This window comes from Protomyctophum parallelum, assembly GCF_964188405.1.
Source record: "Protomyctophum parallelum genome assembly, chromosome: 8".
NCBI lineage: Eukaryota > Metazoa > Chordata > Actinopteri > Myctophiformes > Myctophidae > Protomyctophum > Protomyctophum parallelum.
Genome location: NC_139703.1, coordinates 33,071,831 through 33,097,639, shown reverse-complemented (window position 1 = coordinate 33,097,639; position 25,809 = coordinate 33,071,831). Strand labels below are relative to the sequence as shown.

General features: G+C 43.5%; 2 protein-coding genes across 4 annotated transcripts in view; one reads left to right on the top strand and one right to left on the bottom strand.

Moving 5' to 3' along the window:
- The window catches only part of rnf123 (ring finger protein 123), a 187,343-nt gene that overhangs the window by 33,819 nt on the left and 127,715 nt on the right, over positions 1 to 25,809 (bottom strand). For all 3 annotated transcript variants that reach the window (XM_083771405.1, XM_083771407.1, XM_083771406.1), the window contains exon 37: positions 5,742 to 5,983. In XM_083771405.1, the coding sequence (XP_083627531.1) occupies positions 5,742 to 5,983 (242 nt within the window). The remainder of the gene's footprint in view (positions 1 to 5,741; positions 5,984 to 25,809) is intronic.
- On the top strand, positions 19,125 to 24,204 carry amigo3 (adhesion molecule with Ig-like domain 3). Its single transcript, XM_083771408.1, has one exon. It carries the CDS (start codon positions 21,181 to 21,183, stop codon positions 22,822 to 22,824), a length of 1,644 nt encoding a protein of 547 aa, XP_083627534.1. The 5' UTR covers positions 19,125 to 21,180; the 3' UTR covers positions 22,825 to 24,204.

Genomic DNA, 25,809 nt, shown 5'->3' with positions numbered 1-25,809 from the left:
GTCTGTATCTTCCAATGACCACTGCCCCCATCCCGATTTTCAACCTCTCTTCTCATCTTCCTTGTACCTTTGCTTGTCACATCTCACCTCTTCTCTGTGACCTTGCTCTTCTCTTCTGTTCACTCTCTGAATATTTCCCCCAGCCTTTTCTCCTCAACTCCCCTTCCTTCTTTCATTCCGTAAACTTGTCTTCCCTCTGAGTCCACCCCACTGGGCAAGGAGGTAAAAGCACTTTAATTGTGCTGCCTCTTTCCCTCTCACTGCTTTTATCGTACTGTCACACTCGCCTCCACAGTTGTGTGTGACTTCAGCACTTTTCCTTCAAGCAACTATCCTGCTCTCTTACAGTCTTCTCTGCTCCCTGTGGCTCAGCTACTCTCATTGGCAGTAATTTCATGGCCATCAATCCAATTTCTGAACCACCGATTCAGAATGTATCGAGAGTGAATGTCACCTGAAATGTGTTGTCTAGCAAGCCAGGTTTAAAACACAAACAACCAAATGCTCCCCATCCCACTATTCTGTGCATCGTCTCTCCATTGCTTCTGCCACCTCTCCACTCCCAATAAATTAATCTCCCTAGCCATTTCCATTTAAACATGCTTTAATTATTCGGCATAAGAAGTAATATTTATATTGCCAAAGTTCTCTGCAGTCACAGGTTTGCTTGTTCGATTCCTTTCCTGCCACTTGCTCAATCCCAGTCCCCCCCTCCCCCCTTCCATCTGTCTCTCGTGGGCCAATGTGCAGGATTGAGTTTCACTGCAGTCTGGGTTTGTGAATAGTGGCTTACTGGAAGGCGGCCATGTCCATCTATGAAGGTATTACACACCTGCTGCCTGGAAGAGTGAAGAGGAAAGTGTGTGTGCGTGTGCACACACACGCACACACAGAGGAAGAGGGGTGGGAGAGGAGAGGAGAGAGGAAGAGAGACATAATTAAGAGGGAGAGGAGAGACATATTTGAGTGATAACTAGAAAGTTTCTCTTTGCAGATGAGTAAGGCTGGGACCAAGGCTTCCTTTGATGGCAATTCGACATTCAAAGTCATGATTTGACTTTTTTCGACAAAATGTGTTTTGAAAAAGTCCACCTGCTGGTGGCGCTATAACAGGCCCATGTGAAAAGGGTGGGATTTATTCCTCTGCCTAGAAGTAATTCCCTTCAAATTGCACTCTGCGTTGATGATTAGCCAATCGTTAATTAATGTTAGCCAATCGTGATGGAATATAGGAAATCGGACGGATTTGTGTTGATCACATGACTATAGAGATAGTGTCAACTGATTTAGGTGATGTATGGATAAAATGTGTACGAGTAATATAAATAAATGTGTTTTGCAAAAATCTGCCTCATGGTGGCGCTATAGGCAGGCCGTTCTGGAAAGTTTTGGGCAGAGGATGGTCGTGTGTGTGTGCACAGTTTGGCATGGACTGGCCCACGTTGCCGAAGTTAAGCTGTGCACGGACGGACGGAGTGTGCCTTCGGCCTGGTGGGGACAATTATTTGAAAGCCGAAGGGATCTGGTGGAAGATGGTAGAAAGAAAATTAAGACAGAGAGAAGCAGATGCTGAGAAAGAGAGATGGAGAGAGAGAAAGTGATAGACAGTGACAGAAAAAGTGCAGCTCATTTTAAGCTGATATGTTTGCCAGCTCTTGGCAGTGAATGCTGTTCCAACACAAACTATTCCATAGTTCTGGTATATTCACTGTGCTACAGAATGAGCCTTATGACACAACTTTCATCACATTCATGCAATGTCAATGCAGTTTATTTCTATAGTGTCTGGGTAGCTCAGTTGGTAGAGCTTACAATGGGATTGAACCTTGGCACTGACAACTCGGCATATGAACAATCCGTCTCCCAGGCGTCTAGTGCATTGTAACTGTGATAGACTCGTGTGTTCTCGGCAGATACTGACAAAATAAGTTATTCCAACATAATTACTTTTTTCCAGGCCTGAAGTTTGCAGTGAGATAGCTCAAAAAGTCAAAAAAGTTGAAAAATAAGTCTGTAAGTTAAATCATGTTAATGTAACATGCTTTCTAACAGGTGAAATGAAAAAAGCTTGAAAAGACAAGGTAAAAGCATGCATGTCCACAGTAAGGTTAATTTTTTTAAATTGTTAATCGAGTTTGTATGTGAAAGTATGAAGGAGTTGTGACTAAAGAAATAGATTTAAACAATACATGAACAAGCATAAATGTCCACAGTAAGCTGAACATCATGAAGTTTGAATAGGGTTTCTAGGTGTTACAGTAAGTACTAGTACTGTACTGTATGTAAGGACTAGATCAAAGTTTTTGAGGAGAATAATAAAGAGTAAGGAGAACTACAGTATGGTGTGCTCGATGCTGCTGCTGACCCACTATTTGGGAACCAGTGCTCTCGTCTAGAAGATTGTTTTTCTTCTTTTGTGTAAGCGACTTTAGGTACTTAGAAAAGTGCTATATAAATCTGAGCTATCATTATCATTATTATTATTTGTTTAAGATTGGAAGGGTCTAAATGATATGTACTTTACCTCTCCCTATGTCTACATATTACATAAGTGCATGTACAGTATCACTGTTCCTGCACACTCTGTCCATCTTCTGTATATCCAACACCAGCCATCTACCCATTCATCCTTACAACGATTAGAAACTCAAAAGATAGTCACCAGTAGCCGCTACAAGTCGCCCGTGTGTTTTATTAGCTCCTATATCGCCTTCAAGGCTTGTACGTTTCACCGCAAGCACATGTGGTGTCATCTGTTCTGGCTGAGTCCTGGCAGATGGTCTCCTACTGTAAATCACCTGAACATCTTTATAGGAGCTGATATTTATTCAGCACATGGCCAGGGATAAGAGATAATGGGAAAGGGGTGGTTATCTAAAGGTTACCTGCTAATATTTGGCAACCTTTGACAGTTGAACAGATGCAGCAAGGACCCACTTTGGCACTGTACTGTAGTACGATGTGATTTTTACCGTATTAACATTGGTGGGTGTGCTTCTTTGAGTAGTCGCCAGGTGGCACAGTGACAATTAGTGTGTTCACGAGTTCCCATATTAGATGTATGGAATTATCAATGTTTACTAGTAGTCACCTTTTGTGGACCAGGGCTCAATCTCACGGACGCACGCACAGCCACAGCGCATGTTTTGCCATGACTTGATGTGGGCAGAATATGACACTTATGTGGCAAAACTGTATCACGGTGTCTTTTGCAATGTGTTAGCTACGCAGAAACACCTTCAAATAATCCAACAAAGACATTACTTTGGGCCACTTGTTCAGCGAAAAGGTCTTCCTGGCCTCTTGGATTGATATGACTAATCAGCATGGTCTCCTACTGTAAATCACAGCAAAAAAAAATATATATAGTTTCTACCCCAGAGCAGTCATAGCCTTAAACACTGACACTTGAACTCTGACATTTGACACTTTATGGACTAAAGGGACTTACTGTGCAATATGTCTTAAATGTATGTATTTTATGCACTGGGTCACTGACGCTATGCATTGGGGAGTCGTAGTAGGGTTCTTATCAAACAATTACAAAAAGCGTGGGATCAGTACCTAGCTTTGAAACTTCTGAGAGGAATTCTAAAGCGCTGTGGTTCGATACCACAGCTTGCAGGCACACACACAGTGTGTCACAATGAGCTGAGTTTCTGAATTATGTAAAGACAATCAATAATGTACCGTCCATAGCCCAATCAATATCAGGCTGTCACGTGGCATTACATTAACCACATGAACCCCAGTAGCATCCACCTGCTTCAAATCCTATCAACCCATAATCACGATGTAGGTTACTCATCAAGACCATGCGATGGAGCACGTAGGCTCTACTGGAGCCTAATGGCTGCAATGAGGAAACATGGAAGAGAAATAACTGCCGCACGAAGTGAAAACATAGTGAAACTGACTGACGTGGCCGTTTAAGACTGAGGTTAGGGGACTTACGTGGCCGGTTAAGACTGAGGTTAGGGTTAGGGGACTTATGTGGCCGGTTAAGACTGAGGTTAAGGTTAGGGGACTTACGTCTCCTTAGGGGACTTGCATCTCCTCAAAGCTGAGGAGATGCTCATAGGTACTCCAACAGAGGAGTCCACTTGTCCTTGTCCCCCTCAAAACCCATGCTCTAGTGAGCTTCACAACGTCTCTGGTGAGTGCCATCCGAGGGCTGAGGTATAATGTAATGTGTTAAGTAAAAATGTTGATAACAGAGATACAGTACATGTGTAGCTGCTCGAGATGTCTTCGCTTAGATGGATTATGTTTCTGCAGTGGTGGATACTGACAAACATGTGAGAAATCAACACAGTAATTCCTGCCATCGAGTTTTTCAAAGCCTCCAGGTGATGCCTGGTGTCTACAGAAACCGTTGTGTTGCCATGGCAACAGCAAACGGCTGGCGTGGTGACAAGGCCGTCTCTTGTTGTGACCGATTGCTTAACAGGCAACTTAGCATTCTGCTAGGGTCATTGTTGACCCACACATACATACACACACACACACACACACACGCATGCACACACACACACAGAGTACACATGACACAGTATAAGAATTGCACTTATGGGGGCACCCGCTGGCCTAGTGGTCGAGGCACATGCCACATATAGGCTCTGGCCTGACAGTGCGTCGCGTGTTTGAGTCCCGTTCATAACAACTTTTGCTGCATGTCTCTCCCATTCTCTCTCTCACTAAAAACATCAATAAAGGCAAAAAGCCAAAAAAAGAAAAAAAAAAAAAAAAAAAAGAATTGCACTCATACCAACTCTAGTATGCGACAATACAAAACCTTGAACACATGCCAACGCTGTACACAAATCCAAGCAAAAGCTCTCACACACAGACACACACACACACACACACACACACACACACGTGTATGTAAAGTGTCACACGAGGAGGGCTATGTAACGTATCAGCCTCTGAATATTCAACTCAGGACAGATTGATGGTTCCCAAAAGAAACCCTATAGAAAGAGAATAGAATTTGCACTCTCAGTAGTAGTAGTAAGAGTCTTGTTTAATAATGTTGAAGATCATCCAAAAGAAACCCCCCATTAAATAGATGCTAGTTATTTTATTTGTATAGATGCATGTTTTACTTGTTCACATATGCTAAGCATTAGCATGTTATATACTGTACTGTATGTGTAGATAGTATGTTATGTTATGTAGATACAGTAGACAGTAGTTTGATATCTATCAAACCTGACTTGTATCTAGGTTTTCGTTGCTGTCGGGAGGAAACCACCTAACTCCATTTTTGAGGATTTTGATTTTAGTTTTTGCATGAATCTAGTGCTGAACACCCTTTACGTCTGTGTGTTGTTCCGAAAATATTGAACCAATAGAAAGTAGTAAAAAACGCTTTGGACCAAACCTCTTAACTCCATTGGACCCTCAAACTGCTGCTTAGCTGCTTAAGTAGCTAAGTCCACCACCTCTCCCCCTCTAATGCACGTAGTTGACAACATATAAAGTCACAACACCAACTTTGATGAGGCAGCATTGCTTTGGTTTTCTTAATGTACTGAAAAAACATATTTTTCATTTCCTGAAAATGAACATTTTGGAATTAGGTGGTTTCTTCCCGACAGCAGAGATATCCATCTATAGCAGCCACAGAAACTTTGTAGCATATCGAATCTTTATACTAACTGATCTACCCCTTGTAAATGATTCCCCTGTTCTTGGTTACTTACTGTAACCGTGCACATTCAATCTGTGGAACTCACATGCATGCAGGGAGAAGTGCTTGTGATCCGCAGGGCTCGTGCCACCGGGAGCCGACGAGGGGAGGGTGGGGGTCATGATGGCGGAGGCCAGGGGCCCTACGACTGGGGTCACAGTGGTGGCAGCTTTTCCCAGCGCTGCTATGGTGGAGATGGAGCCGTCTCCTCCCTCGCCCAATAGGTGCTGGATGGAGTGGAGCTGGAAGCAAGGGTCGGACAGCAGGACAGAGGCAGCGCGGGATATCCTAAGAGTGACATGGGGTAGAAGAGGGGAAGGGAAAGAGAGAGAACATATTGTTCAGTGTTGTTTTTGGCATCACATTTCTATGTTAGTTTTAGTCATAGTCTCTTGAATAGTTTTCACTTAGTTTTAGTCACATTTTAGTCGCATGGAATGTTCTAGTTTTAGTCGACTAAATGTCATACGATTTTAGTCGACTAAATCTACAGTTGATTTAGTCGACTAAAATGTGTTTTGACAGGCCTTGATGTCGTTGTAATGACATATTTTACACTTTGGTTGCATGCTGAAAATAGCAGATATACAATCTTGTACAAGATTGTATATCTGCTATTTTCAGCATGCAACCCAGCATAAAACTGGATCTCTTGTCCACTAGTCCCTTCATAACATTTTAGTCTAGTTTTTATTTGTTGACGAAATTGTCAGTATATTTAGTCTTAGCTTTAGTCATCATAGATTTGTTTTTATTTAGTTTTAGTCAGTGAAAAAAGGTAGTCGACGAACATTTTTCGTCTTAGTTTTAGTCGACGAAAACAACACTGATATTGTTAGAGGTGTTGTGTGTGTTCTGTTACGGGTTAACATCTTTAGGCAGGGAAGTGGCCCACCTGCCTCCCCCCCTCACAAATATTTTGCAATGACTAAAGGCTCATACATAGTCTGGATTTACGGTGGTGGGGTGACCACCGAACTACAACATGACGTCACGAGCCGCGGTGAAGAGCAAACCACCGCCACCGCTCCAGCCCTTCTCTCTGTTTTTACTCACCACCGCTCAACGTTATTTCAGCTCCGGTGGTCAGCTCACCACCGGAGCGGTGGTCACCTAGCTTACCACCGAAAATCCAGACTATGAATAGGCCTTAACAAGAATGGGACAGAAAAAAAGAGTTAATGCCCAAGGGTGAATATGAATTATAGAAACATAGAGAGACGGTCCGGGCACTCAAAGGTTAAAGGAGGAATAGCCGTTATTTAATTAAAAGGCAACTGCCAACATGTTTCGATCATAACTGACCATCGTCTCTCTTGTTTCTATACAGTATACTTTGTTGAGTGGTGCAACACTCCTATAGACAGCTATGTGTGTCCCTAGGTCCGAGCACGGAAATAGCATATTGTCACCACCAAGTGTCACTGTTGTGCAGCCTAACACACCACCAAGTGTAACTGTTGTGCAGCCTAACACACAGACACATACACAGAGGCCAGGGAGGAGAGCTTGTACAGTACGTACAGCACAAGTACAGTACAGCACCACTCACTTCAGCCTGAGTCTGATTTTTGTATGTCAAATAGCAGAAATATCCGATCTACAAGGTCACAACACCTCACAACACGGGGCATTGTGATCTTGTAGATGTGCCATTTTTGACAAAATGTTTGTATTGTCACTGAATGTTTGCATATTATCACCTATTATGACATGACCATGGACACGGTATAGGGCTTATGTGGTTAAGCTCGCTATAAGGAGCTAGTGTGTGATACTTGTTGGATGATGTCTGCAACCCTTCTATGTTGGCGAAGAGTTAATGAACACCACAGAACCATAATGCTAAATGACCCTGGGCATTATGCTTATGCTGTTTTGAATTAGTAATGCTGTTGTTGTTTTAAAATATGCAAGCCGTGAGAGGCACTGGATCTTTTCAACCTGAATGACACAGAAAAAAGCTGGGTTTTTCTGCTCTATTCAAAGGGAATCTATAGACCACTTTATAGCCATACAATATTTTGTTTCCAAATCATCTCAAGATGAGGAAAAATATAGGCAATCTACCACAGAAAAACATTGCAAGCAATAAGATGTGATGATGCCAGAAAATCACATTATCCCTTATCAGTCAATTGAAATGACCTCAGCATAGACCTCATTAACCTCTAACTGAGAAGTGGAACAAGCCAGTTAAATGTCATTAAAAAGACATTAAAGTAACCCTGAACACGCTCAGCAACCATAGAAAACAGGACTCAAGAATCAATTAAGATACAAAATAAGAAAATACCCCCACACGGTTTTGCAATACCCATTGCACCCTATATATATGTGGTAACTACAGACGGACACACAGATAAAGATTTCACACAATTATATACTGTACATCATTGGTTCCCAACCTTTTCATACTGAAGTACCACCTCAGAATATATTTGGCTCTCCAAGTACAACCATAATACGTTATATGTTAAAAATGCATATACCTGCCCTTTTTGTTCCATTCTTATAAGCCAATAATGCTGCTGCTCTGACAAAACTCTGTCGAAACACTAATCAGCACAACTGATGATATTTCTAATGTGATTAATCCGTTCTCAAATTAACGGCTAGGTGTGCTGCCTGTCTGTCATGCTCATTTCAGCATGGCTGGAGAGCCTATTTCAACCAATTGCTTGGTCAGAAAAACTACCTGTAGTAATATAAATATTTCATTCCACTTTTGTCTTTTGTTTTTGGGCAACTCACTCCTCTGAGTACCACCAGAGGGGGGCTCAAGTACCACCAGTGGTACCAGTGGTTGGGAACCTCTGGTGTACATAATAGACCAGTTTCCGCTGGAATGCAAGTTGGAACTTGAAAATACATGCCCAACCTACTTCTGCATTACCTATTGTCCCTTTATACCCATATACAGTATATGGAAATGTCTCTATTTGTCTATCTGTCTGTGTTCCTTTTATGTGTCAGGCATGCCCAAATATGGAGTCTAGGCCAGTCTATGATGTCTTCCCATATATGGAGATGGCCATGTATGGGCATAGTGGTAGGATCGGCGGATCTGGACAACCGATTACGTGACCTTCTAGATGCTGGGCACGGGAGTCCCTCATGTCGTTTGGCGACGTGGACAGAGTTTGAAGGCGGTCGGGCAGTTCTCAAGAAAGGTGTATACTATGCAGGCATACACTATACAGGCAGTCACACTGTTACTGTAGGGTAAGCACAAAGCTGTAAATAGAGTGGCACAAATATATAAAATATATTTTGTACCCGCAAAAATAGTGAATTTTGATATATACATTTGATACAGTATCAAATATGATTAGCTTGCATGGATTATAAGAAACTGCTCCCACCACCTCTTGGTGACCACTAGTGACTTTTTCTTAGAATTGAAGCGATCGATGCATCGTCAGCTTTTAGGTGCACATTGCGTGTCTCAGCTTGCTCGCTCTTGCACAATCGCACAGCCATGCTGAGCCTGTGTGAGAATGATCTCACACAATGGACAGATCAAACACTGCGTGTGTGTGTGTGTGTGTGTGTGTGTGTGTGTGTGTGTGTGTGTGTGCATGCACACTTGCGCACGTCTGTCTGTCTTTCCTGCACCCTCTATCTTATTCCCAACCTATATGCCTATATGCCTCTCTCTTGGGGCCCCTTCTCTCTTGGGGCAACATCTCTCTCTCTCTCTCTCCCCCCCTTTTGTCTCTCACTTTTACTTACCCTTTCCCTCTCTCACCCCCCCCCCCCCCCCCCTCGACTCTCTTACCGTTTCCCCTACTCGCTCAATGTATCTGATGCATGCAGTCTTCAGTCGGTGGGGTCTTGCTAATGAAGCTCCCTCAATGCCACGTTGACTCCTCCACTCCTCCCAACGCCCCTATACTGTATACGTCTCTCTCCCTCTGTTCCGTTATCCCCTGCGGCTCTCAATCCAACCTTAACACATCAATCATTTAGAGAGGGGCTTTCCACAGGACACAACTCTCACTCAATCCATAACTCTCCTCTCTCTCACAACGTGATTATGAATTGCCTTTGCAATCTCTCTCTCTCCATTCTGTCTCAGGTGCATTCACTTTCACTCCATTCCCATGACAAGCACGCCCTACTCTCTTTCAGAAATACCTCATTGTAACTATTTTTTTTTGTGCAAGACTGAATTATGGAACAATCAAGTTCGGGCCCTGGCACTTTTGTTTAACGTTTGTTAAAATTATATGGATTTCCTGTCACCAGTAGGTGACTTGGAGATGTGTGCGGCTAGTCGACTGCTGCTGCCCATACAAATTAATTTACTAAATGTGTGTCGTTTAAACTATTGATTAAAATACACTACATAGATACGGTTTATATTTTTCATTGAGACATTTAAAATTTGTTTCAAATTTTTAATTTTGCAGCCAAATTACTTTAATAAAATGTTTTTAATTAACAAGCACAAACATGTGCCAATTAATAATTATTAAAGGTGGCAATTTAGGGGCCTAATTTGGCCTGTCACACCAATGTGCACAGTACTTGTCTGCAGTCTGGCATTGCACACTTCAAAAGGAGAGCAAAGGTTGGGAGTATTTTTATTTGAAAGAGCATGGGAACATTGCATAGGATGTGTCCATTGAAACTGGCATATAAGAATTTGGCTGGAGTGATGAGAAATCACATCCTAATGCAATCACACGGACGTGAGAGTAACGCTAGAGTATCCTCCAGCCTTGATGCTGCTCCAATAAACATGTTGGTACATGTCCAATGTGTTTTTCTTGTATGACGTCAAATAAAATAAAATCAGCCTACCCAAAAGAAGCTTGTTTACAGCCCATCACCACTGTGATGTTGGTCGATGAAGATTGAAGAACAAGAAAAAAAGATAACCAAGCTCATCAAATAGACATGTTACCACTCAGCTTTGTTGAAGGCAAATGCTTAAGAAAACCCAGCCAGCTTGTATTTACTAGCCATCTGCAGTAGATACATATAGAAACCTCTAACATTTTCCTGATTCCTTCATCATCTGTCTGTCTCTTGCTCGTTCTTTCTACTATTGCTCACTCCTAATTCCTATCCGGTGGCACCGACAACCTGCTATGATGTAAGTCAGACACACATTAGAGAAAGCATCGGTACCATAAAGGCTGAGAATAAATGCCCAATGTATGCGTTTTGCCAGAGTTAATGACTAAATGATGTTGGGAATGTGATATCGGCTATTTGACAACAAAGAAAAGAAAAGAAAAATGTAGTAAAAAATAAAGTCATTAATCATTCATGCACCAGATTACACATACACACAATGACAGAATGACATGTTGTTGTGCTTGTAGGCTGAAAGCTGAATAATGTAGTAAAATAAGACACATACTGTCTCTGCCCACCCACTCTCACAGCTTCTCCACAAACTGACACAGGATAGGACACATGTATAAATACATGTGCAGATAATACATGCATAGACTCTCTCTCTCTCACACTCACACACACACACACACACACACACACACACACACACACACACACACACACACACACACACACACACACACACACACACACACACACACACACACACACACACACACACACACACACACACACACACACACACAAAATATAAAAGTCCCACCGGCCACCGCCTAACACCAATTTGATACTTGTGTGCTGATCTACAAGCTCACAATACAACCAAGTATACCTGTAAGTCAGACATTACTACAACCATGAATTCGTTCTGCTTCTCTGAATTTGTGTCTTTTACTTTCTCACACTATGTGGTGCTCTCCCACGCATACCACGCACATGAGCTAGCTGGGCTAACCTCAGGTTTACAGACAAGGAGAAAACACAAAGTGAACTGATTCATACTGATATGTTACACATTGTTACAGTATATGACGCAGTCAAGCACATTGTGTTCACAACATACATCGTTTACTGTCTTTAATCCTACTCCCCCTGGTCTCTTGCTCATGTAAACAGTGGCGGTTGTAGCTTGTATGTTGCCCGGGGCCAAACACCAAGCATCAGCGTCTGACACCCTAAATACATTTGTTGCACAATTAAATATTGATGTCTTTGTGGCAGTGTGGCATGGTCTAGGAGCCGTCTGTGAGCAGGGGGAGTTCTGACCCACACAACCAATTGTTTCACCATTTCAAATTTAAAATGGCAGGTATGATGTACAAAGAAGGCACACAAAATCTGTCAGGGTTTTATTTGCATTTGTATTATAGGAATAAGCCTTGAGCCCCATGCAGTGAGTACACCACTATAGCGCTTTCCATTTTGCCCAATCGCAAACAGTTTATTACTATGATGGCGTTTGTACTTCATATTTCTTTTTGCCCTACCAAAGTACCTATCACTGCGCAAAAAGCTTGGAATACGGATGTGTATATTACAGGAAACTCCCGTTAAACTTTCCAACATACTCCCGTAAACTCCCGAATTGTACCATCACACCTGTATATTACCGTATATTACTGTATATGCCCTCTAAACTTGAGGGTTACGGGCAAAATACAATATAATTGCCTGTTAACTCCTCTTTTCATGCAGTGTATAGTGCCACCATCATCAGTTTGACTGTGTGACGTACATGTGTGTGCAAGCGTGCATATCCACAAGAGGATTTGGTCCATTCAAACCTCCTCTCACCTCCATCTCTCCTTCCTCAACTTTCAAAAGCCAATCGCTTTCTACAGTAAATGTGACTTCCTACAAGAAAGGAAATACCAATTCATTTTTATGACTTCCAATAAACTGTTTCTATGCCCTTCTTCTCTTCTAAATGCCGCCACACCACCCCTCCTCCCGCTACACACAGAGGATAAATCATTTGGCTTCCCTGGCTCTGAAAGAATTCTGCCCAGTCATTTATAGCAGTAATTCCCCAATACTGGGTTGCGAGAAAATGTCCCTTTATTCTTTTGTTTACTACATTTAGTTTTTTATTATTATTAATCAATTATTATTTTTTGAAGTACAAAACAATGCAAAAGTTTCAAAAATAATAACAAAAATAGAACACAATAAGTGAACATTTAGTGAAAATGCGTTGCGAAATTGCAATGTGACACATCGACACAGATTTTTAGATTCTCTAGCATGGGTCCCGGGGAGACATCAAATTATTTTGAGTCTCAAGCTAAAAAGTTTGGGAACCACTGATTTATAAGCATAGTAGCATACAGACTTCAGGATTACATGCTTCCTAATCACCAAGATGGAGTTGTCCAAATGGAGTTCAAACACTGGACTGAACCAATCATTTAAGATGAGTTTAATATGAAACAAAATCTGAAAGTTAAACCATTGGCAAGTGCACGTTGCATGGCTTATCTGCAAACAGTTGGCCCAACATGGGTGGGAAGTAAACACCATCTGGCAGCCAAATAACGGTAAATATTAGCTGCAGCTGATGCCTTTGTTGATTGTTCTTGAAGTTTGTTGAAATTAATAAATAAAATAAAAATACTTTCAATTTCACACTCGTGTGAAGTCAGGGGCGCTTCTATCATCATACATGATTCAGAATCATCATACATCACATTCCATGCTCAGCCAATCAAATCATCACAAATGTCATTCCGGCCAATCAATTTTGCCGTCTTCACTTTTCTGCCGTCACTTTTATCTTCAATATATACTTTGCTCAGCCAATCAAATCATCACTATGCTGGGGTGATCAGCCCATCATCAGCCAATGTTTGTGTTCACACAGACCACAACGTTGGGCAGACATGGTCAGGGTTCAATGTCCTCCTCAAGACACTGGAATTATTTCCATTATGGGATGGCCTTTGTGTGTTGTCTCTCCTGCAACTGGTGTTGATAGTCATCTCTGTACATCAAATAGGGGTTCCAAAAGGGCTAACAATGGAACATGGTGACATTTTCTGCTCTGACCTTATTCCTGTATTCTTGTCAGTTCAAACAAATGGACAGCCTGCACATAAAGACTCCATCAATCCCCTCTGGGCGATTTCTCAGTCTCTCTTCTCTCCCTGTCTTGATGCAATAACAGATGACTGATATACAGTAATCTGTAACAGCTTGATTGGCAGCTTCGATGCTCCCGTAAACAAAAGAAACGTGGAAAAAAAACGAGAGAGAACATTCTCTAATACAGCAGTGTGAGTCATGATGTAGATAGATGGAGTGGGCAAAATGTCACAAAGTGCCACGTTGTCGAAGGCCCATGTTTTCACATCTGCAGTTGATTGTGTAGTTTCTTCATAAATGTATCAGCGAAAAGGGCAAAGTGTTCCAACAGACAAGGCAGATTAACACCCCGAACGCCCAGGGTTATTTAGGACCATTAAATCAGGGCGCCCAGCGATTTGCCGCTTCAGGGCCTATTTCAAGGTTGCTCCGCGTCATTTTGGAAGTAGCTACGTAGATGTAGCCAAAACACCCCAGAGGGGATCGACAACAACGGGATGTATGATTACTTCTAACGCGACAAGCAACGGTACCGTGATGGGCAGTCAAAAACACAATCTTTCATTAGAATTGGAAGCATTGATTTAAATCAAGAGTTATTCACGCTTTAAGATTTTCGATCTCATCCACTAAAATGGAGGGGGACCACTGGAGTGGTGCGCTCGGTTATGATATCATTAATGTTCCGTCTTTTGATTAATCTCCTTCCTGAGCACTGAGCGTAACTATTTGATAGGTCGGAGACATCCGTTTATGCCGCCGGTGTTAAGCAGGTGGCAACGATTATGTTCATCTTTGAAAATGGAAGCATAAACAAATCCACAGGATAAAAGACAACGTTCAGAAAAATGCAGGGGATTCATTTTGGTGGCTGGTGATTGGCCAACACTTGGCTTCCCAGTTTGCTCTGCTTCTCAACTAATGTATTTGGGATAGAAAGCAAAGTAGTGTAAACATAATTATAAAAAGCACCAGTGCAAAGTGCACTTGTATGTGTGTGTGTGTGTGTGTGTGTGTGTGTGTGTGTGTGTGTGTGTGTGCGTGTGTCTCTCTCTACTGGTATTACTATACGTTTGAGGTCTAAAAATAGAAACAGAGAGAAAAAGAGAAACAGCCTTAAAGTACTGTAGTCCAAAATGCTAGAGCGCACAAGAGAAATTGTAATTTTAATGACTAAGAATGACAAAAAACAAAACAAATCACCCTTTGGGCTTTTGGCTTCATCCTACGTGAAAGCCCCCCATACCACGTTCAAACTGCAAATGTCCCCATCAGATTTGAGAGTAATCTATTTTTATATATTTTATATATGTATATTGTATAAACGTAGCCAGCAATGTAGTTTTATGTCAGAAAAGCTAGTTGTTAGAGGTCATCAATGCAGAATGTTTAGTAATTATCAAAGATAATCACAAGTATTAGTTTGAATGAATTACTTATAGACAGAGCAGGTCCTGTTTAATGTTGCCAGTTATTCCCTCCTTATCTCTCACAATGAAAACGGACACACTGCTGGTTGGTTTTCCCATGAGCGAACACAGCCTGAGGCATGGGATGGGAATTATCATCCTTTTCACAAAAAAGATTTGACGACAATACATAGAAACATACAGTAGTCCAACCAATGTCTGATGGAACATGTGTTATCGTTCGTCTTAATGTACTCGTCACCTGACAGGAGGCACCACATGGACTATGATTTTTGCAGACAAATTTGAGATTAACAGGTTGAAGAGGGCCTGGAAAGGTGGTGAGACATGCAGTGACTAGATAGAAGAGGAATGAAAATCAGGATGCAAGGAGTAGAGGTGGCAAAGGCGAAGGAGTTTAAATACCTGAGGTCAACTATCCACAGTAATGGGTGAGTGTGGAAGAGAGGTGAAAAGGAGAGTGCAGGCAGGGTGGAACGGGTGGTGGAAAGTGTCAGGAGCTATCTGTGAAAGAAGGGTACCAGCTGAGACCAGCCATGCTGTACGGCTTGGAAACGGTGGCACTGAAGAAAAGACAGAAGTAGTAGCTGAAGGTGGCTGAATAAAGGATGGTACGATTCTCATTAGGAGCGACAAGGAAGAACATGTAGTCAGAAATGACTACATTATGGGTCAGCCCAGGTTAAAAGGTCTGTGGATAAAACATGAGGGTTCAGATGGTTTGTGCATGTGAAAAGGAGGGATGAGAAGTACATTGGGAGAAGGAGGCTGCTTGTTTATGGACACCCCGACGGAGGTGTGCCATATGAAGCGAACTTGAGCCACGACATGCACTGCCGAGCGAGCTAAAGCGAGCCAGTCGCCATGCCGAACGTTGGAAAGTCTGCTTGGTCGAATTTGGTCCGGATCTATTGAGAGGATGGCATCTCATTTTAGACTTGTTACATGCTTACTATTTAGTTTAGTTTGTTGAATGTTTGCCTAATTTTGCTGAGTGTTTGCCTATTATGACGTGCCTATAGAATTGGGATGCTAGGGTTCATGTGTTTAAGTTTACTTTTCTCCCTTCCATCCGCATCCCTTTTAGTAACCCTACTGAAGAGATGGCAACGTATGGCAACGCTATCGACTGACGTTCTGTCTTCTACTTAATTAGATCAGAGCAACAGAGTATCAGTGACTGGCTGACATCCAACTGTGGTTAATTAACCTGCAGGAGACAGACATTTAGTCTGCTGGCTCTGTTCACCATAACACATCATATGATGTTGAGGACAGGATCGTGAGTCGTGACACACAAGTTATGTTCTGAAAGGGCCACAGATACAGAGCTGGGATTTATTGATGAGATTCACTGATATAAAATCTAATTCTTTCCTGACATCAAGGGCTGTGCGGAATTTAGGTCCCAGGCCTGAAGACATCCTGCTACCCTAATAGACAAATTTGGCATCGACCGGGTAAACGGTGGCCGAGATTAGCTGCTCACGGACGGACGGACACACGGACGGACACACGGACGGACGGAGTGCAAAACATACTCTCCCCCATGCCTTCGGCTGGTGGAGACAATAAAGGAAACAGACGTTTAGAGAGGTCCCAGCATGATGCATCACTTGTAAATGTGCAGGTATGTTGATGTGTTCAGACAGACAGTGACAGACAGTGTTGTGTTAAGCAGCTCAACCCACAGGTGACAGGAGTGCAGTGCTGTGCTGTGCTGTGAGTAAACTGACAACGCTTGGCTTTCTGACATCCCTTTCTCACAATCTATATATACAAGTGAAAACATGTGAGCGAAAACATGTGAGCAAAAAGGTGTACCCATGTCGTATCATACATGGTCACCTGTAAACTCACTCATTTACAAACAAGCTCACATCACAACAATAATCCATGTAATAACAATAATAATAACAATCACGATAACGATACTAATAATAATAATAATAACTAACAATAACAGTAACAATGACAGTAACAATAATAAGAAGAAGAACAACAATATCAACACTAATAACATTACAGTACAGTACAGTACAGTACACAGGACTACAGTACAGTACAGAACAAAGAAGTACAGTACAGTTCAGAGGACAACATTACAGTACAGTGCAATACTAAGGAGTGCAGTACAGTACAAAGGGGTACAGTACAGCACTCGCATCGCCCTCCCGCTATTGCCTTCTTCCCATTTGCGACACATCGAATGGCGCTAGGATGAGCAGGCCGCAGGCCCGCGAAATTCTAGTAATAATTATGGCCAAGCTCAGTGGTTAGTTTTCAAAATAAAAGCAAATTGCTATAGCTTTAACTTCCAAGTAACAGACTGTCCAGGCTTGTAAACACGTCTGTGTAATGTAAAAAATTTATATATTATATTGTTTGTGGTAAATAAAACACTGTTAATCTTAATGTAGTACAAAAATTGTAGTAGTAGTACAAATATTGTATCTTCTGAATTAAGTCTTAATGATACCAATACTAAATGGTGGTCCGAATAATAGGTGTCTCGAACTTCAACAGTTACGTTGATATTTTTGTTTGTCGAGGTGCTGCAAATGTGTTTATTACTGTAAATCAATAAGTAGCCTTCAAATAACTTATTTTCCAAACTGAATCGTCAACAACTTCATTGGCCATTTAACTACAGTATTGAACAGATGGTTGGATTTACCTTTATTTATTTATTTTTCGCGAACGCGCATTGAATGGCTCTCTCATTATCAACGGTCCGGGGTACATTCACATCACCAAGGAAACGGTTCACAACACCTCCGTATCGCGGAACTGAATATTGTATTGTGTGCACAGTATGCATGAAATTGAACACCAAACACAAAATGTGCCAGTTTACCAGTTACCACCAGTGTGTTATTACTTGCGCAAGCAGAGCTCACAAGTACTTCGATCGGCTGGGTGTGTATTTATGTCGGGGTATGTACGTAACGTCGGTGTTCTCTCTTGTTTAAGACCATAGCACAATCAGGGACCAGGATTAATGATTGAAACAGAGTTTATACACATGGTCTAAAAGAGCTCCGTGGTCGTTTGTTGGATTGTTGACTCGTTATTGACCTTATACAAACCATGAAACGTACCTTAGCTACGTCACCAAAAATGGTGGTCCCTTATTGGCTGTTGATGGTGACGTAACCAACTGCGGTGAAAAAACAATCCCTTTCTGGCCAAAAAGTACCTATTATACGTGTGGTGGGGGGTTCAGAGTGCTTCCACTAAGGAAAGTAGGCTTTCTAATGACACGTTTTGTAACTCTGAGGACGCCTTCGGGGTCCCGGAACCCCTGAAGAATACCCATGGAGCATGGTCTAGTGACCATATCATAGGAGATTATCCTATGCATTGCAAACCTAATCTGCATTCATCTCTGTTGTTACAGGCCTACACATAACATGTTTTCCAGTAATACTGCGTATTTTCAAGGACATTATAGTTGTGTTGCCTAACAGCAGAATACTAATATCAATGCCAGGGCCAATAGGCATAGAACTACACAATAGATATCCATAAGAGAGAGAGAGAGAGAGGGAGAGAGAGAGAGAGAGATTAAACAGCAACTACTGTTAGCTCATCAATCTATATAATGGACTGAACGGTGTACAACCTCTTAAACAAACAGCATCTGTATATGGTTGAAATAAGTGGAGATAAATGACAATTTATATTCAATATACTAGAGCACCATGAATACTACATAGTACAGTACAAGGGAGGGTAAGGACAATCCCAATAACGCTACAGGGAGGAGAGGTAATTCCGTTCTTATATTTTCCACATATGTTAATGATCACCCCCTCACACTGGCCAATCAAAACCCTTCACCATTCTCCTGTACATGCTCCTCCTATAGTCACAAGCTGGAGAGAGAGAGAGAGAGAGAGAGAGAGAGAGAGAGAGGCAGGAGCAAAGCTTGGTGAATGGAAGGCTGCGCGAGATGAGGGAGGGACTGAGGCAGGAGGATGGGGGGTGTGAGGGAGGAGGATTAAATCAGAGAGGAGGAAGAGAGAGTAGTAAGAGCAGGAGAAAGCACCAGAGGCTGCAGAGATACAGTCCAGGTCTCGGCTCAAAGCCTGCCAGTCAACACCTACTGGATGGAGCTTAAGACACCCGCGCACCCACACAGCAACATCTGACAGCAGACAACACAGAAATGCACTCTTCATTTCAGGATATATCGAAAGGCCATTACACCACACCTGGTGTCAGCACAGTGGAACAGAGAGGAATTACTAACAGGGAACTTTATCTTTGTATTTGACGCCCAAGCTCTTGATTTTGGAGTCATGGAGATGAAAGGATGACACATTAAAAGACAGGGCAAAGAGGGAGGGTCGGCTTCAGGTTGCCAGGGATTTCACAGAACGGGCTGAAAGCCCGGTGATACTTTGCATGAGCCTTGATCGGAACACTCACCCACTCGCCTGCTATAAAAAGAGTGACTCTGTACAAACTGGCTGGTGGAGAGAACGAGACATACGAGAGAGAGACAGATGGGACAAGAGTGGGAGAGACGAAAAGATGCGTGTGAGTCCACGCGAGTGCCTCTTTAACATAAGTAGGTATTTGAAACCTCCCATACGTCTGTGAGACAGAGTGCAGCCATGTGCACGAAGCGCTGACTTCTTCGGGGGGGAAAAAGCTATTTCCGTGGGCGTGGGCAAAACACAGCTGGGACCGTGATTCACAAAAAGAAAAAACTAACTTGGTGTGGGTACAAACAAAAGACAATGCAACTACAGACAAGATTTGTGTCACGTTAAGGGAGTTGTGAGCGAAACAGAAATACGAGACAAGAACAGAGAAGGTGAGGAGGAGAACTTTTATCTGATGACAAAAAAAGAACACTACAAGAAACAACGCACATAAGAATTTAAAATGGTTCTTGAGTGACATTTTATGACAAATCTGCAGAGGTACATCGAGAGGACAACTTGAAGTATTTGATTCTCCGGCCAACAAAGAAAAGACTCTGGGTAACATGGACTTTAATAAGACTACAGTGACAAACAGGATCTGATGATCAAGAACATTATTTTGCATTCAAAGGATATATTTCACAATTGTGGATCTACAATGAGATGGCCCTGTGCTATTGTTAAATGAACTACTGAGAGGTGAGGGGGGAAACATGCTATGATTTGGATCATATATACAAATGACTCTGGTTGGTCTGGTTGGTTTTACAGTTTCATGTCACTGGAATAAAATTAATGTCCAGCAGACAAAAATAGGGAATTTTACAATGTGCCACCACTGTCACCACACCATTTGGATGAGTTTGTTGTGACTCAACTGTATTCCATTAGTTAATTACTTTTAGTTTGTCTCTATCCCTCCCAGTATTCCAACCCTTCTTACCTTGACACTCTTAAATTAGTTATGTATTGCTGAGAGAGAAAAGACAGCTCTGGCTGTACTCCTGATCTCTTGGGATTTTTTCGTTGATCCAGACACACCTGGATGAACTGTATCTTTTTTTAATTTAATGTAGTCCACCCCTGTACATGGCTCTGGCACACAGCTCGCTGTTCTGTTGATACTGTAGGTGGATACGGATGCAGTCGATTGGTTTGACATTAACGGGTGTCGGGCAAAACAAACGTTCACGCCTGAGTGCGCACCGGGACCTGGAATAAAAAGGGCTACGCATACATAATGCTGACTCTTCAGTTTGTGGTCTGTGGCTTTGAATGAATGCATCAAATGAGCCGTTTTTTACTACCTTGTCCTGAAAATGACGGAGACTGAGGGAGAGGGATTTGAACAGTTCTCTGCCCATGGAACCAAGCGTAAACGGGTGAACACAAACACCTCTGTAAAATGATTAATGCATGACAAAAAAGTAGGGGATATAAAGCTCTCCATGGGCTAATTGATTTGCCCATAGCTTACTGTAAATCAGGCATATAAATAAAACAATTATTATTCATAGGGGGGGGGGGTGGAGTAAAGAAATGAAGTAAAGACAAATAAACAACAATCCAAAACAGAACAGAAAAAAACCCCAGACCATCCTAAAGGAGGTTGAAGCAGTGCACGGGCTAGACTGCCTGTGGCCAGTGCCTGGTGTTTATTTACACCATGTGGTGCACTGATGGTCACAGTGGACAGGGTGTGGTGGTGGCAGCGGCAACATTTCCACCATCATGGTGGTCTGCTATCGCACTGTTGGCCTGTGTCCTGTTCGCCCAGCTGAGCCCTGCCAAAGGCAGCGTCTGCCCTGCTGGCTGCCTATGTGCTTCTGACATCCTCAGCTGCACTGCCCAGAGACTGGAGCAGGTACCCAGTGAGATGCCACTTTCCGCTGTCACTCTGGATCTTAGCCATAATCGCATAGCATGTCTGTATCAGGGCAGCTTTGGAGGGCTCCCGCGAATGGAAGTGCTGCGCCTGGCACACAACCAGCTGAGGGAAATTCAACCGGGGGCCTTCCAGAATGGTTCTGGGACTCTGCTCCGGACCCTGGATCTCTCCTCAAATCAGCTCCAAGTGTTGGAGGAGCACTACTTCTTAGAAATGTCAGAATTGGAGGAGCTACTGCTTTTCAACAACCGCATCGCCCGTGTGGAAAGCAGGGCCCTGATCGGGCTGGGCAGCCTCCGCAAGGCCTATCTAAGCCACAACCGACTCACCGACTTCCCGTTTTTTTCCATCCAGGAGCACAGCCACCCACATCTGTCTTTGCTGGACCTGTCCTCCAACCGCCTGCCCAAGCTGCCTCTGGAGGACATATCAAACTTACCCTCAACAGTCCAGAGTGGACTCTACCTCCATAACAACTCCCTGGTGTGCGAGTGCTCCATGTACGCGCTGTTCCGCTACTGGGAGCAAAAGGGCTACGCCTCAGTGTGGGACTACAGACAGGAGCACACCTGCCTCGTCTACGGGATACAGAGAGGCACCGTGCGCTTCTTCTTGCACGGACGCTATTTTGAGAACTGCAGCCTGACCGAGATGAATCAACTGCTTCAGCGGGAGAGCGACGTCTTGGTTTACGTCGGCCAGGGGGTGATCTTAAACTGCTCGACAACCTTCCCGGGGCGGCACGTCACCTTCATGTGGGTGTCGCCCAACCAGGAATATGTGGCGCCACCGGGAAACAATGGCTCGCTGAAGATGTACGCCAACGGCAGCCTGGAGATCGTAGCTGCACGAACCGAGGACTCAGGCGTTTACTGGTGCATGGCACAGGACCGCCGGCGGCAGCGCAACGAGACACGGGAGGTCAACGTGACCGTGGCATATCCGCAGGGCATGTCCGAACATGAGGAGCCTTTCAACACGGGCTTCACCACCCTGCTGGGCTGCGTTGTCAGCCTGGTGGTGGTACTTATGTACCTCTTCCTGACACCCTGCCACTGCCCCACACGCTGTGGCAAGGCCCCAACCCCGGCCGCTGCCGCCACCAGCCCAGGGAATGAAGCCGGCGGTGTGGGCAGTGCGCAGTCCTCCATCCTCACACCCACCCCGCCCGCCACGACCGAGGGGCCCGGCCGTAAGGTCAGTACCAACAAGCATGTGGCCTTTCTGGAGCCTATCAGGGAGCAGCAGAACGGCAGACTCAGGGCGGGGCCGGGAAGCGGGGCAGTGCACGGACACCTGGGACCGGGTTTGCTGCTAGGGGTGGAGCACCCACCCAAGCTGCACAACCAATCACAGCAGAGGGCGGGGGAGACAGACTCTATCATGTCTGTTTTCTCAGACACGCCTACAGGGTTGCCTTAGTGACAGACAGACCCAACAGACACTGTCCAATCTCACTCACTCAATTTTCTAACCCTCAGCACCTCCCACTGCATCCAGCACCAGACCTGAGCAAAATAGTAGTCTGAATTATTAGTTTTTATCTTAGCAAATTATGTGCCTATTTCAGAGGCTATGACATTGCTTTTGCCATTAGTAAGACATATCTACTGTACCTGTTTTAACTATTTCAAACCAAATTCAAATGATATGCTATATCCTGCTTTTGCCCAGGTCTATTCCCTCAACCTTGCACACAACCTTGCCACAAACCAATGCACTGTGTGAAGGTGTAGTCTCTCTCCTGATGTAGCAGGCTGACAGAGTAGGCACGGTTCTTGTACAGAAGGCAAGCGACAAATAGTCATAGGGGAGGAGAGAGCAACAAGACAAGTGCCAAAGTAGAGAGATAAGGATTAGGGCCATGAACAAAAAGAGAGAACGAAAAGCACTTAGGGGGATTTGTGCGTACTGCCAAGTCTGGCTTGGGGGGAGTTGCATACGAGAGGGAAGAAGAGGAGAGAGAGAGAGAGAGAGAGAGAGAGAGAGAGAGAGAGAGAGAGAGAGAGAGAGAGAGTAACTCAGTAAGAACCCAACTAGGGGGAACAGGATTGAGTTGAAATGCAGAGAGCTTCGGAGATCTGATTATGGACTGCTGCTGAAACCAAGTGCACGGACTTACCCTTTAAGCACGGCTTTGAACCTTTAATAAACAATAGCTGCCGAAGCCTTCTTGTCTTAGAGACTTAGACAGACAGAGAGATGGAGCAAACATCTCCTTGTACAGCTTTGCTAAATTGCTATATACTGTATATTTGTTTTCCATTTCAGTGCTGGTTGATTAGCTCCAAACCAATCTGCGTAAAGTAACTGTTGGCATGTGACGTGCTTTAGAATAGGAAGTAAAAATGAATGTGGTTTTAAAGGCAGGCTTTGGAATGTTAAAACCCTACCAAATTAAACACTGAAAGCAAAGGGTGGAAAAAAAAACCTTTGCATGAGGCAATTGCTATATGGTGAAAACACTTCAATGGGGGATAATTGTTTGCTAAATTCTATTTGGCGATAGCCTAGCTCTAGTCGTAAGCATTTTATTTTTGGGGTTATGTTGCTATTTTCCTGGAAAGACTCTGCAAAACTGGACTGGCGACGAAAGAAAAGAGACTCAAATCTTGCCTTTGTGTGGCAAGTATACAAAAGGACTGAATGGACAATAAGGACACACGTTTGTTTTTATGCCTTTCACTGTCTTCATGGTGTTCAACTGCATCATCCCTTCCTTGCACTCCTCCTCTCCTCCTTTCACTTCTCCCCGCCTCTCATCCTCTCTTTATCTATGTGTTAATAAATCTTTCATCTTGGATCGGCCAGGGAATGTCTGCCTTATTATTGTTACTCACAGGGGTAGCTTGCACATAACCAGATGACGGGCAAAGTGTCTCTAAGTGTGTGTGTGTGTGTGTGTGTGTGTGTGTGTGTGTTTTTTTTTTTTTTTTTTACTTTAAATCTTTATCCCACGATTTTGTAACCCAGTTTTCTTTTCACCCAGTGCCAATTATCTAATGTAATCCTGGGCGCTACACTTCCTCTGCCAACCTGGGGGGGCAGCGGACTGACCTCATGCCTCCTTCTATGCATGAGGAGTCCAAGCTGCTTCTTTTCACCTGACAGAGGGGAATTTCCCCGGCCGGACATAGCGCGTGGAAGGGACACGTTATTCCGACCAGTTCCTTTCCCCTCCATCAGGCGCCCCGGCTGGCCAGGGGGAGGTAGTTTTAGAGACCAGGATTACGGCATGTTTTGGTGAGGGTATCTACCCTAGGGGATGATATGATATGATATGATATAGTACTTTATTGTCAGTTCACACTGAAATTTGTCTTGCGACACAGCAGCCAAGTATGCAGAAACACATATACAAAACACAAATAACAAGACAATTTACATACATAAAGACATGAGCAATATCCACCGCTTAGATTATCCTGTGGCTACTACATCTCCTGATTAAGCCTCAAGGTCGACTGGTAGACAAAGGACCTCTTTAGTCTGACCTTATTGTATGCTGGTACACCTTATCTCCTTCCTGAAGGTAGCAACCTATATTCTCCATACAACACATGCTTATAGTATTAGAGGTGATATTCCTTGCTAACCTTAGGATGCTGTTATCATATGTGGATGTATAAAGTTTCTGAAGTTGTTGTCCAACAATCTTTGAACAAATGTTCAGTTGTTGCAGCAGTTGTGACTTTAGGACTGCAGACAAACATCCATACCAGGTGGTACTACAGTACTGAAGAACACTCATAATAACAGAAGTGAAAAACAAAAGAAGAATCCGTCTACTAGCACCGAAGGATCTTAGACGGCGAAGGAAGTAGATTCTTTGCTTTGTTTTCTTACACACTGAATCAATCTGATCTTTCCATGACAAAATATGGTCTATTACTACTCCTAGGTATTTGTACGAACATACCTGGTTGATCGGTTCACCATGAATAGTAATGGGGGATCTGTGTATCTCTGGTGGTGTACCAAAAACAATCTCTTCTGTCTTTTTTGTGTTAATGATGAGAGCGTTGTTATCACTCCATTCAACCACCTTATTGTCTCCACCAGGCCGAAGGCATGTGGGGAGAGTATGTTTTGCACTCCGTCCGTCCGTGTGTCCGTCCGTCCGTCCGTCCGTGTGTCCGTGTGTCCGTGAACAGCTAATCTCGGCCACCGTTAACCCGGTCGATGCCATATTTTGCGCACACACTCCCTGGATGCCAACGATGAACCTCTGCCCCAAACTTTCCAGAACGGCCTGTTATAGCGCCACCAGGAGGCCGCTTTGTGCAAAACAAGTCTTTGCACAGTACACCTACAGATTTTGTCCAAACATCACGCAAATTGGTACACAGTCTCTCTAGAGCCATTCAACGAAACGGGTCTTTCAGATTTATCAGACTCCATCCTGAT

Coding starts and splice junctions, on each gene's coding strand:
- amigo3 (XM_083771408.1), top strand. CDS start 21,181: ATGTGGTGCACTGATGGTCACAGTGGACAGGGTGTGGTGGTGGCAGCG.